This window comes from Condylostylus longicornis, unplaced genomic scaffold (genome assembly GCF_029603195.1).
Source record: "Condylostylus longicornis isolate FDR11 unplaced genomic scaffold, ASM2960319v2 ptg000011l, whole genome shotgun sequence".
NCBI lineage: Eukaryota > Metazoa > Arthropoda > Insecta > Diptera > Dolichopodidae > Condylostylus > Condylostylus longicornis.
Genome location: NW_026577980.1, coordinates 3,330,333 through 3,345,737, shown reverse-complemented (window position 1 = coordinate 3,345,737; position 15,405 = coordinate 3,330,333). Strand labels below are relative to the sequence as shown.

Genomic DNA, 15,405 nt, shown 5'->3' with positions numbered 1-15,405 from the left:
AATTTCCTTAAAATATGAACCAACAAAAATACCATCAAATTAAGGAAGGGGCTGTGGTGTGTAAAGGTTAAAACACATAGAAAAAATTTTGACTCTTATTGAATTTGGATAGTTTTAGAACAAGAGTGTTTTCCATTGTCATCAATGTACAATATTATAAAAGAATACCAGAAATTCCCATAGAAATCGAACAATTTTGCCGATAATCGCAATGAATGTAAAAAACAAAAATTTATGTAAACAAATTCATAAATTTTGTTAGCATAGAGTAGGAGCAATTAGTAATCATAACATTTCTTGGAAACATTTGTTAAAAACAAATTAATTGCTTTATATAAATACTATGCAGTTATTTTTTTTTTGACAAATGCCTGAGGTTTCTTTAATCCAAATCTAATACTTAGTGTTCAATTGCAACTTTAATGTATTTGTACGTGTTTCACTCAGAAAAAAAAATTATAATTTTAGAATATCAAAAATTATGACACAATAATAGCATGACAGTACCTATTCCATTCATAATAAGTATATTTTATAGTGTTATTGACGAAATATTTTATAACTAGCAACATTTAAATTATTATTATTCTTATATTAATTACTATTTTTAATTAAATATTAAATTAATTAATTGTACAAGGTACATGAGAAAATTGATGTTACTATCATAACAATAATTAAATAATTTTCAATTAACTGAAAATTTTTAGTTGCTAACTTTTATCATTACTAAATTTGTACTTATATCTACAAAAATTCTACAAGTATTTTAAGACATAACAATTTATTCTACAATAACAAGTAATGGCAGTACAAAAAAATATTAATAAAAACTTTCATTTGCGCGAATGTACGTACACAAATTGAAAAAACAATTTTTTTTTTCGGTCAAATTCTTCTTATTTATTTTTCTTATTTTCTTTACGTTTTTTTTTTTATTTAAATTAAATATTTAAACATGAAAATATATTAATAATTCAAATAAATTTACCTATCTATCATGAGAAAGCTATTTATTTCGACAGTAATTTCTGCCAATGTCAACATATTTCATTTTAAACTTGCTTATTAAGAAAAAATAAGAAGAAGAAAAAATAGCAAAAGTAAGTGGAAAATTCGAAAATTTTTAAAAGAAATTTTATTTTCATATTTACTTTTTTTTTATTATTTTAAATAGATTCATTATTATTTTTATAAATTTCATATAAAAAATTTATTTCTCTTTTCCCTTCTCTCCATCACGTTACACTCTCTATCTCGCTCACCACTCGCTATCTCTTCCATTTATTGTTTGATTTTTAATTTGAGTACGTAATAAAATGTATTCAAAGATGTCACGAATTAATTTTTATAAGTACATATTATATTTTTTTTAATCTTAAATTAAAATTCAAAATAAATAAGTGAATATAAAAAGTGAATGTTTTATTTTTTCTGTATCATTTTTCAATATTTTAAGATAGAGAGAGAGAGAGAAAAAAAAACGCAAATAAAAAATCGATATTATGACTTCATAATTTTTTTTTCATTTTCAGATTTTTATGCCTTCAGCAGGTTAAAAAGGTCATATGATATAATATTTCAGAAAAAAAAGAAAAACTTTAGTCATACTTAGTATAGATTGTAGAAAAAACAAGGCTAGCAATACACGTGCAATTATACACGCACTTTAATGATATTTTAATAGAAAACTCACCGCAACACACTTATCATTTATTATGATTAAAATGTGAAATATATAAATGTAATAACATTGTATGACTGAAAATTTTAGAATCCTACAGTCGGAATCCTACAGAATGGTTTTGAATTTAATGTTATGCAACATAATAATGTCAAATTAAATTCAAGCTGTAAAAATCAAAATAATTTCTTATTTTAATTTTTCAAAACTGTAAATCGAAAGTTATTCAAAATTAATTTGAATATGAGAGAAAAACTAAAAGTGAAACAAAATTAAATCAAAATTACTGACATGACATTTTATTGTGATTTTTATTTCAACAGAAATTTTTTAATTTTGCAACAGTTCCTTAAAAAACCAATCAAATTTTTAATAAGGTCGAAAATTGAAATTATCGTTAGTTTTTATTTATTTAACCGTAAATTATAATTACTACTCTCATAATCGCAAGTACAAACATTAAAAAAAAACGTTAAAAATTTATGTTACATATTAGATAACATTCAAGCTCCTGTTATGAGATCATAAAGTTCAAGAATTTTAACAGAAATCATATTTATTATTGAATATAACACTTTAATTTTAGTAAATTTTTTTACCTAATATGGTAATCATTTACTACATTATAAATATCGCAATAATATCGTACTCACGATATTTACATAATATCGTAATTGCTTAATGAATTTATAAATAAACACTTATATATAAAGTAATAATTAATTAATTATATAATTAAAGTATATATAAAATATACGTGATTGCGAAGAACGGATATTTACTTTAAAATATTTATATTTTAGTATCACAAATAATAAAAATTAATGTATGTAAGTATTTAATAAAACATTAAAAATTTCATTTCATAATTAAAATACGGAAGGTGATTTGTTTTTCTTTTTTGTACGGATGCATGGACCGAACGCTACATAATAATTGCATTCATAAATTTAATAAAATAAAATATATATTTTATAATTTCATACTTCTTATTTGTATTATTTATTTTGCTATAAAAAATTAATTACAAAAACCATTAAAATTAAATTTTTTATATCCTGCGGATGTTTTAAAATATTTTTTGAATGAAATATGAATTCATTTGAAAATATTTAAAAATTATAAATTTTTAATTTCATTTTAAAATTTATTTTATATTTTATTAAGTAATTGTTAATTAAAAAAAATTATCTGTATTTGGAATAAAATTATTAGGATAATTAAATAAAATTAATATTTTAAATTTCTCGCTATTTTTGTAAGAGAGAGAATAAAATGTAAAAAAAAATTCGGTAATTTTAGGTAGAAATTAACGAGAAAAAATAATTCGTAAAACAACACTCTTTGTATTAAAAATTTGTATTTGATCCAATAATTTTTGTTTTTAATAATTATTAAGCAGTTTAAGTGCAAATGAATAAATTTAAATGAACTTTTTCTCTCAATCGGACAAGTAAGTTGTAATTCGAAAATTTAGGGAAAACGACAAGACTTAAAAAATGAAGTACAATTTAAAATAAATATAAAATATTTTTAACTCAAAATGTAAAACTCATATTTTGAGTAAACAACATTGAGTATTTACTTTAAGTTACACGTTTTTGAGTACAAATCTTTAATTTAAAATAAAAAATTTTACATCAAACTCTGATTAAGAAAAAAGTTTTAAAAAATTTTTGCTTTGAATGAGTTTAAAAGAATTTACTATGAAGCATTTACTTGGTACTAAAGATATAAGTACTTAATATTAATTGAGTACTAAAAATATACGAGAAAAATTACGCAACTGTAACTATTTACTAAACATTTCAGATAACAAATTGAGTACGTTTGTACTTATGTGTGATTGTCTTATTACGAAATTTCTCTATTTTTTTTTTGTTTTCGTTATACGTTCTCCTATAAGTAATTACTTGTGGATGAATAAATACACACACCTTTTATACCCAGTATCTACTTAGTTACTAATTAAATTAATATGATTATATGGAATAAATATTTTAATAAAAACAGATATAAATATTTACATGACAAGATAATTTAATTAGAAGCTAAAAAAAAAAAATACAAAAATAAAAAAAAAAATATGGAAAAAGTGTAAATAAGTAAAAAGTAGAGAAAAAAAAATATCTATGTATTTAAAAATGTTTTATGGAAGACCCATAACTATTTTATAAATTAAAAAAAATTTTTTTTTGTATTTGCATATTAAGTAAGCAAGTAATTGAAATATTTAAAAAATTTCTAGTACAAGTAAGAATTTAGCGATATTTTTTGTCTTTTAAGTTTTCATTTTTTAGTATTTAAGTATCTAATTGATTTTGTTTTTTAATTACTTTCTAATTTGTTATGGAAATTAAAACGAATTGATTTTTGTATTTAAAAATTAATTTAGAAATTTATTGAATTGCTGATTACAAAAATTTCTTTTATTATTTTGAATTGTCACATTTGTTTTTTCTTTTATAATTAAAAATTTAACACAGAGTAATTGAATAAGAACAATTGGTTACAAAAATTTTTAAGTACTTTTTCATAAAATTTATGATTAAGTAAGTAAGTACTTATAGTTAACTTGTAGTGATAAATTAATTAATTGCAACACTAATTAAATTAATTTAAACTGTAAATTATTTTTATTAACTATAATCATGGAAATAAGATTTTAAAGCAGAAAATTTTTAAAAAGTACTTCAAAATTAAATTGAATTTTATATAAGTGGCCCGACTATAGGTACCAAAGTATGGTTATTTAAAATATTTTGTTTTTCATTTGAAAATTTTTAATTTAAATGAAAAAACGAAAATTTTTATATAAATTTTTATTAATTGCTTTAACTTTTGCAAAAATAAAAGAAATTTGTATTATAAAGACAGTGAGTAAGTGTGTATGAATTCTAATGAAAAAATTCAATTAGTTATTCAAATAAAAAATAAAAAATTACGATCTAGTAATTACAGTAATTATAATTTAGTATTTCTGATTAATATTAAGTAATTACGATGTATAACAACTGAGTATTTAAGATTGTAACCTAGTAACTGAAGTAAAGTACATAAAAGTAATAATTACCTACCTACTCGACATAAAAATTTTTATTGAAACTTAAAAAATTTTTAATTTTACATTTTTTTTTTTTGAGTAACTATCACAAAATCCAACCATCTTTAATTCAAAATATTCTCGTTTTTTTGTTCATAAGCTAAAATATGGTTGTCATTAGAATGAAATACAAACATAAATACAAAGCCTCCGTCATTTTTTGGGTTTTTTTTTTTGTTCTTCTTGAAACCAACTTGAAATTAAAAACCAATGTGAATGTATTTAAAAAAAAAAACCCAACCAGCCAAGCAAAAAATAACAATAATCAAGCCATAAGTAATTTTTTATTCACATTTTTTTCCATTTCGCATTCTTTTATTGTATTTGTTTTTTTTTTTAATTCTAAAGGAAATGAAATCATCAATATTTTATTCTTAAATCATCAGTTTTCTTTATTTTCTTTTGTTTATTATATATATTTTAGGTATATGTTCACATTTTATTTCAAATGCCTGCCTTTTTGTTAATATTAATAAAAATATGTACAATAAAAATATTTTGTAGTATTGATATGGTTTAATATGAGTAACACAATCTCAAACAGGGTTAAATTAAAATCGATAATTTGTCATAACCATAAGTATTCAATTTATGCTGTCAACTAAAAATGAGGTAATTTCAAACTTCTAAAAGAATTTTTTTTTTGTTCAGTACATAAATGGAGTTGAATATTTTGTAGAAGAATTGAAAATAAATTTGACATAAAGAAATCAAAATACAATGCGAAAATCATGTACAAATCCAAATACTAAAGTCAAACTTATTTCATATTTTACACGTTTACACTTCAAATTGCACATTAACTTGCGTTAACACTGCCCTCGTTTTTTTTTACATTTTATTTAAATTTAGAAATGAAACCAGATTTATTACGTGATTAGTATATAAAAATAATAATAAAGTATTGTGATTATTAATATAAGAATTAGGAAAAAGCTATTTAAATCCGAAAATAAAAGTAAGAAATGAGGTTATGTTATTTTTCATAAATACTTTAACACTTTTATTTTACATTCAAAACTAAATTTTTTTACATATTATATGTAAGTACATCCGCATTGATATGTCATCATTGTAAATGTGAGAAATTAATTAATTAAGTATATATAGTTTAAAATTATTGGGATGAAATTTTAAAATTTTTTTACATAATTTCAAAAATCCATTTTATTGAATTGCTTCACTCATGAAAAGTAAAAACAGAAATTACCTTAGTAAAAATTCAGAATTCAGATTAACATGAATAATGATTGCTCAAGTTACTATTGTGAATCAAATTCCTGTTATATTATGAATTTCTCTTATATTGAGTAGGTAATTTTGGTGTCACGAAATTTTCAAACTAATTTATGTGTTTAAAAGGCATTTCCGTAACAAAAAAAAAATTAATTTAAAAATTAAAAAAATTATTAACTTCAATTTTTTTTTAAAAATAAAATTATTTTTGAGCAAAATTAAAAAAAAAATACCTACTAAAAATTTATAACTATAAAAAAAATGAAATAGATTCGAAGTTCAACAGACAAATATTTATTTTTCTTTTCTGTTTTTTATTTTGTTTTCTACTTTTCAATAGAAAATAATATAATTATACTATATATGAATGTTATGTATACTATGTAGATATTGTATGTACTATTGTATAAATCTAGGAAAGAAAACATTATAGGAGGATATAAAAAAATTTTCATGCAAAATAATTAATATACAACAATCATATAATATTATATTGTTAGTTTATACATAAATACATACATATGTATATATGTACAATATAAAAACTACACAAGGTACTGGCATGGCACATTCTTATTATTATAACACATATTCACTAAATAAATATACAATTTATAACAATAAGAAGAACGAACGAAAAAAAAAAACAACAGAGTATGATATTATGTATTATGTTCAACTTTGTATACATAACCTTAAAATTCGAACGTACTCACTATATATATAATAAATATGTACGTATGTATACACATTTGTACATTAGTACAGAAAATACACAATGAAAAAAAAAATAAAAAAAATAAAAACGAAAACCAGAAAATAAAAAAAAAAAAACTAAATACAAGAAAAAAAAAACAGAAACAAAAATTACCCGCAATGCGGCAAAATTGTATTCGTTAAGTAATCGGGTTCTTTCACGAAGATTCAACGAATCTCATCAGGCAGGTGACGAAGAATATGAAAAACAGAACAGAATTGAAAAACAAGAAACAACAACAAGAAAAAACGTCGTTTTAATACTTTTGTGAATCAGAATAGCGAAAAGAAGAAAAAAACACGAAACAACAAAAAAAAAAAAAAGTTGAAGACAGAACAGAAATAGCAAAAAACAAAAAGTAACAAAAAAAATATTCAAAGGTAATGTTACATATTTTTTTTTAAGCATACAATATATTGTGTACGTGTTTGTATGTACATATGTATGTTCGGCTGCATATAAAACACACCTTAACAGCCAGCAGCAGTAGCTTCAAAAATTTTAATGTTACATTGAATTTTTTTATATTAAAAATAAAAATAAGACAAATTATAATTACATTTACATATGTATGTGTTGTGATATGTGTATTGTGTTACTATGTTTTGTACCTTTAATGTTAACCTAACAAACAGAGACATCTTACGATGAATGACAACCAAAATAAAAAAAAAATAAAAAAATTATTTTTGAATGGTTTACAAAATATTTTCTTCTCCTATTTTATCAGAAAAATTAAATATTTAAATGATTAAAAATTAATTTGAGAGAAATTTATTGCCAACACACACACACACAACATTGTTATCGTGGAAACAAATTAAAAAAAAAAACGGGAATTTGAGATCTATATCGTGTGTGCTAAGAGTTTTTAATATTAAATTTAAAATTTTTCGTATTGTTATAACAAAAACTTCCAAATCTAATTGCTATTATATTTAAGATATTCTCATAACCTCATTTTATTTCGTTGTCAGAATATAAAATTTAAGTTCAATTTTAATTCAACAGTTCAACAATATTAAGATGAGACCATTATTTTTTTATATGTAAGCAATAATTATATTTCTTATTGGTATACACAAACCATCCTCTATGACTGTATTTACGTATTGTATATTTTTAATGTTATGATAGTAGTTTGATGAATGTAAAATAACAAAACCTTGTGAATTGGGAGAGAAATTAATATTGTAAAATTTAAATATTTCAAAAACAAATTAACTGTCCTCATTTTTTAAAAAAAAATTTTAACAGAAATTTTTTCATTTCATTTTAAATTTTGCGTTTTTCGTTTTTTTTTTTTTGGCGTAAAAGGAAAGAAGCCCCAAAAAAATATATGTTTTATATGTATGTATATTTTCTAGAAAGAGATGATGTGATATGCTAAATGAAGATACACCTATGAATACAGAATAATTAAGTGTATAAAATATGTATGCATGTTGGTAAATTTGTATATCATACAAATTTACATACATTCATACATATGTACAACATAGACCAGAATATACAAAAACATATTGCCTCGCTTTTTTTTCTGTTATTTTTTTTTGCCTTTTCGAGGTTATGTGTATAAAAAAAAAATTTTTTTTTAACTGTTTCAAGTAGAAAGTATCATCTTTGTTTTTTGTATTTTAATATCGTTGGTTCTTTTGTTACTTTTATCACATTAACTATTGCTTGTACAGTAATAAAGTTGGCAATAAAATTACTGTGAAAATTATGAGACGAATAAAGTATTTGTACAAAAATCTTATAATACAAATATATTATTGCAAATTAAAAGGTAGTACTTCTAGTACAACAAGTAGCTATCACTAGTACAATAAATAGCTACCACTATTACAATAAGTAAATTTCTACTTGTACAATAAGTAGCTGCGCGCTAATATATAACCCTACTAATTAGATAAAGTAAAATGTGTGAGTAATAAGAATTTTTATGTAACGATTTTAATAAAACAATTTCATACAAAATTACAAAGACATTTTTCAGATTTTAGTTAGAATTAAGGTATTGGTTACTAAGCATTACATAGATAATTTTAAATTTTATTTTAGATTTACTTTTGATATTGCAACAATACTACATCTTAACTATACCAATTAACTCAGTTCTCTCACACCAATTGCAACTATAAGTTTGACTGTGTATTAAATATCGTATTGCTGCTATTTTTAAGCTAGGAGCAGGCAATCTGGACCACATATGTCCTTGCGTTTCTATAATTCTATTATAAATCTTGAAATTGAGAGCGTGATATTCATTTTATGTCAATAAAATTAAAATTACAGGAATTTGATTAAAACCTGAAAATAAGGCAACGGAACAAGATGTATGAAAAAATAACAGCTTGTCCCACAATCCCCACCAAAAGAAAAATGTTCGCATTTTTATATTGTAATTAAAATAAAAAATATAAAAATATTTAAAAATAATATTTACCATTTTTTATCTAAAAATTTGTTGATTTGTTTTTGGTTTTTTAATTTAAAAATTTAAAGATTTTTTTAAATCCTTTTTTTTTCTAATATAAAATTTTTGTTGCTAATGTGTTGTTGTATTTCTGCTTCTTTTTGTTAACTGCTCTCCACCACCGAAATTTTTTTTTTATAAATTCTTTTTTTTTTCAAATTCAAAAAAAAATCAACTTCTCCACGAAGACACACTCTTAATCAATCAATTAAATCAGAAATTTGTGTTTTAAAAAACACAATTCTTAATTTTTTAAAATTATTTTCCTTTAAAAAAAAAAAATTGAAAAATTTAAAGAGAAAAAAAAATTTGAGATTAAAATTTTTTTTTATACAAATTTTATAAAAATTAAATTATAGAATGAGAAAAAAAAATTTTTAATTTCTTAAACTACTGGGTATGACAACAAATTACTCGACAACTTAATCACTAAAATTTTTTTTTGTTTGTTATACAAATCTGAATTTAATAAGAAGGTATAAAAATGAGAATTGAATAGGCAAAAAAATTTGAACTGTAATACATACATATATAAATATGAATTTATGTTATTCATATATATAAAATTATATTATACTGTTATACATATATAAATTTAAAATATATATCATGTAAAAATCTTGTACAGGTTTTATTTCTAAATATTTTAGATTTTAAATGGAAATTTAAGGATTTTTTCTCTTTTTCTATTAAAAATGACAAACAATCACACTTGTTTTTATAAAAATGTTTGTTTCTTTTTTTTTAATTAAACTTTTGTTTTAATAATCAAATTTGTTTAATTATTTTGCGATTAAAAGTAGGATTTTAGTAAGTTTTTCTTAATTCTTTTTTTTAAACGGAATATTTTTTTACTTTAACTGTTATACATTTTTTTTCTCTGTGAAATTGTTGCAATTTTTAAAATTTCCCTTTTTATTATATTTTTAAATTTTAATTATTTATTATATACAGTAAAAAAAAAAACCAAAATCCTATAAATGAATTATTTTTATTATTAAAATTAAAACTTTTAAAAAGTTGCAAGCAGGTAGCTAAGTACAAAAATTTTAATTTTTTTTGACAACTTTTGTATTTCTTTTACTAGGATATTTTTCCTCTGTGTATGCGTAATATTTTTTGCTTACTTTACGTTTTTCTTTTTTTGCTTGTTTGTATTAAATTAGGGAAAAAAAAGGGGAATTATAAAAATTTTTCACTTCTAAATTCTAAAAAAAATTTAATAAAAATATTTAAAAGAAAACCAAATTACTTTTTGAAATTTATAAAACGGGGTTTGTGTGTGTGAAATGTAAAAATTTTCCTTGTAATTTTTTTACACTAAATAAAAAAAATAAATCCTCTTTTTTTGGTTATAATTTTCTTAAAAAAATTTTTTTTATAAACTCTTAAATACTTTTTTTTATCCGCTACTATTTGTCCGATACCGTTGACGTAGGCTTTTCAATTGTAACTGATTTTTTAAAAATTTTCTTTAGATTAGACAACTTTTTTTTTCCTTCTGTTTTCGTTCGTTTTAAAGCGAATCGCAAATTTTTTTTACATACATATATACAAATGTATGAATTTTAATAATATGCAGATATATATACAGACTCATATATTTAGCTGTAAGAAAGAAAGAATAAAAAAATGCTGTTGTCAAAATGAATATGTGAAATTTTATAACGAAAAAAACGAACGAAATAATGTAAAATGAAACGAAAAGAAGAAGAAAGAGAAGGAAAAAATTATAATTGAAAAACTGCTATGCTAGTTTCTTTGCTGCTCATTAAAACTTTTGTTGTTTTTTTAGTGTTGGTGGTGTTGGTTCTGCAAATCTGCAAAAAATGAGAAGAAAATTAAAGTTAAAGAAAACTAGTAAAAAAATTTTTTTAACGCTAAGAAATGAGATAAATGGAAATTTCAAAAAACAAAATAAAGTAAAGAGTGAAAATATTTTGGCATGGAATTTTTATTGAGTAGTGTTGTGAGATTGTTATTGCTGCAAATTATTTTTTTTTCTTTTGAATTAGTGAGACTTAACTTGAGAGATAACCGAACGAAATTTATTTATTAAGATTTTTGCAGATTTCGTATTAAAAATAATAAAGAGAAAAAATCGAATTACCTACTATGAGTTCGCTAATACAATTTATTTCAGATTGTATGATTTGCATATGGTTAATATTGTGATTTCATACTCTTTTGCAGAAATTTTTGTATGACATTGATAATTATTGATATTCTGATAGTTTCATTTCATACAAATATGAATAACTCTAGTGTTACACGAGCTATTATAATGTTATGAAAAATTGCATACGTGTATTATATTGGTATTATTCATTGACATTTTTTATAAAATATTTTATACGAAAAATTGAATTTGTATTTGGATCGAATATCTACAATTGCATGCAGTTAAATTCTTGTATTACCCATCTAGTGTGCTATCTATTGGGACCAGAAGATTTCTGTCTGCAATTAATTACGTATCATAAAGAAATTTATGAATGATACGTGCTTTTTTTTTTCTTTTCTGTGCCATATAAAAACTTGTTGTTGTTTTTCTTTTCAGATGTTATAAAATTAATGAATGCTACACACTATGAAGTGAAATACTTTTTCTATATTGCTTGATCACTTTCACAACTATCTTTCGATAGTTAGATAACATTTTCGTAAAAATTATCATTTTGGTTAACAATTTCATTTTGAGTTGACTCACTGATAAAAGATAAGATAAGCGTAAGTAAGTTTCACATAAATGTTAAAAAAAGATTATTTTTTTATAACTTTTAAATAAAATATTGAATTTTATTGTTTTACTTAGAAAAATAATATTTTTAAATGAATTACATATAATTTGCACTTTAATGTAGCATAAACATAAGAATAATTATTATTTAGTACATGTAAGCGCACACGAAATTTATAAAAAAGTTGGCAAACCACTTGACTACAAAATTATGCTGATAGTATTTTAATATATAGGCAATTCAGCAATTATAACTTACCAGCTGAATTGTGTAGTAACATCATTTTATTGCATTTTTCAAACTAGGGATTAACTAGGGAATATTTCTTTCTGAAAATTAGCTAATTTTGAAAACTTAAAAATAAATATCATAATTCGGAATTTGATAACAAATTTCCTTCAAATTTTTAAATTGAAATCCTATATAGACGTTAATAATATTCATTAAGTTAATTATCTTTAAAATAATTTATTATAAAGTCATAATTATGATTAGTTTCTGATATTTCTTGTAATTAATTACTTAAATTTTCATACATAAATACTTAAGCTTATGCATAAGATAGCTGGTGAAAACTATTTACATACACTTCAAGGTACATACATACATACTTGCGTATTTACGTTTGTACTTTGTAAATATAATAAGTTGTAATGATGCCCTAATTGTATTTCATATTTCAAATCTAATAAAACATAAATGTTATATAGGTCGTGTACGATTATATAACACTAAATTTATAATAATATATATATGCATATGTATGCGCGTATGTATATAAGTACATATTTATGCAATACGTAATCTTTTCTTTTATGTATAATTTATTAAATTTTGAATAGAAAAATGAGACATGCATAAATAATAATTTTTTCTTATTGTACCCACAAGCATTTTTGAGAAATAACAATTCAAAGTTAAGAGAGGATAAAGACTTAAGCTCAACCTTATGGAAGAAATAAGAAATAGGAAAACTCTTCTAAAATGTCAAAAATCTGACATCCAATGTTGAGTTTTGATTTTACTATCAATTGTCTTAGCAGATATATGGGCATTTTATTTTATAAAGTAAGTGTTCACACCTTCACATAAATAAGAGACATTTTTGTTACAAAAATTTGTAATTTACTTAAAAATTCAGTAAGACTTGTTCTGTCAACTTCACATATTTAAAATGGTTTTTATTTTATATACAAGAGAATTTGAATGAATGAAATACTAAATTCAGCAATTGAATTCATATTGCTGAATAAAATAAATTAATAAAATCTTTACATTTCTGATCATGGAAATAAGAAATTGCTTTTATTACCCCACAATAAGTAGTTATTTAATCTATGTAATACAAGGAAATTTGCATGTATACATACAGGGTTGTACAAATATAATAACTTTAATATTTTTACGAATAAGTACATAATTTTATATCTATGTACGTATTTTACATGTAATAAAATGTGTAACAAGAAAATTCAATAAATTTTCCCTTGGGGTTAATATTGAAAAATTAAATTTTTAAATTATCCCCTATAATAATATTGTGTTAATAGGTACATACATATATTATGTATGTATGTTTGTATTAATGTAAGTGAGGACAATGCGAATGGTGCGAATAATATGTAAATATAAATGGATTTTGTATGTATGCCAGTATATGTTTTCTTGAAACAATGTAATATGTATGCAGTAAAAGAGAAAAAAAATTAACAAAAGTAAAATAATAAAAACTGCAAAAAAAAGAAAAGAAAAATTAGTCAGACAGGCCAGACTGAACATTCTGTTCTATAATAATGTCTTCTATAAAGAAAATACAAAAGAAAATTCTTTATTTTTTGTATTCTTACATACATAAACCTACTGTACATACATCTATGCATACATAAGCTTTATTTATGTACCTACCTATTTATTTCTGTCTATTTACTCGTATTATTTGTTATACACAAACACACCATATTTATTACATTATCAGCATTTCATATTATTTTCATTTCACTCTCTCTCTTACTCTCTTCTTCTCCTTCTCTATCTTTATCGTTTTTATTGAAAAGCTTTAAAAGTTTTCCATGTTATTTTGTGTATGAAAATGAAAATTGGAAAACTTACAATATAACATTTAGGCATATAATATATGTATAAGAAATATATATGTTACTTATACCAAAAATCATATTACCTATGCTCATTGAACAGAGTGATAAATGTCTTATGCATACAATAAAGCATAATTTATAAAATTTTCTTGTACTTACACACCAATCCTATATACATTTATTGTATTTACCTGAATTTAAGTTGAATATATTAATCTACATGAAAGCTTTTATAATTATTATATACTTATGCTTGTATGTAGTAGATAAATTTTTAGCAAAATATGGGATTTTTTTTATATGGGATAGAAAATGGCAAAAAATAAAGGAAAAATCAGCCAAGGTTTAAATATAAAGGAAAAATATCAAAAAATTTCACTACATACATACATACAAAGAGTAAATAATAAAAATGCATAGAAATTTGGCATACACACATACATAAATAATGTATTTTATATCTATCCCATACATAAATCTATATATTATATATTTATATAATATAAAAGCATAAAATATTACAGAAAGTACACTAATTATAAAAATTATTTATGCTATTATAGAAAGTGCCACGTCAAATTAACTTACTGAGGCAACTCCGAATTTACTATTAAAAGAGAACGACATTTTATTAGGAAAGAGAGCGTGTGAGTAAATAACAGGTTTCAACATTGTAGATCAGTATAAATCGGCGAATTCTAACAAATAGGGGCTTACGCAGCCAATGTATTAAAACGACCAGCTACATATATATAGCTTTATTTTTCTCTAGTAAGAGAACGAAAGCCTTAGACTCTTTTCACGTCGACCCGTATGATCTTTTGTGATTCCCATCCTCTTTTGCATTAGCACTATATCTAGGTCCATGACAATTTGCAGTATATGGACGCCAGTGAGAGTCAAGTCAAGGTCCAGTGAGGGCACCCACTAAAATTATTTTTTTTTCTAGTGCAAACAATTTCGGAAGTCACTGTATTTTAATAATATGTTAGTACAATAATTGTGTATTTGTACACAAATTTATTATTAAATACAGGCTTGTAAATATAGAAAATGTTATAGCCTATATGCAAGATATATATATGTACTTATATATTTTGCCTATATACAATAAATATATGTACATACGTACATAATATATAAGAGCATAACAGAAAAATGAATAACAGGAAAAAATGAAAATTTATCATCATTTTGTCGCTCCCGATTCTTGTATAAACTCATGCATATATATTATATACATATATATGTATGCATGTATATATTTAAAAAGCTAAAAAATAATGTTTGTAGAAAATATGAAAATTTT

General features: G+C 22.1%; 1 protein-coding gene across 1 annotated transcript in view; it reads right to left on the bottom strand.

Moving 5' to 3' along the window:
- The window catches only part of LOC129619263 (calmodulin), a 64,126-nt gene extending 53,404 nt beyond the window's left edge, over nt 1–10,722 (bottom strand). The window contains exons 1-2 of the mRNA XM_055534433.1: nt 10,512–10,722; nt 9,230–9,525 (exon numbers count right to left, since the gene is read on the bottom strand). Coding sequence (XP_055390408.1) covers nt 9,230–9,232 — 3 coding nt within the window. The 5' untranslated portion in view covers nt 9,233–9,525; nt 10,512–10,722. The remainder of the gene's footprint in view (nt 1–9,229; nt 9,526–10,511) is intronic.
- Nucleotides 10,723–15,405: the final 4,683 nt, after the last annotated feature.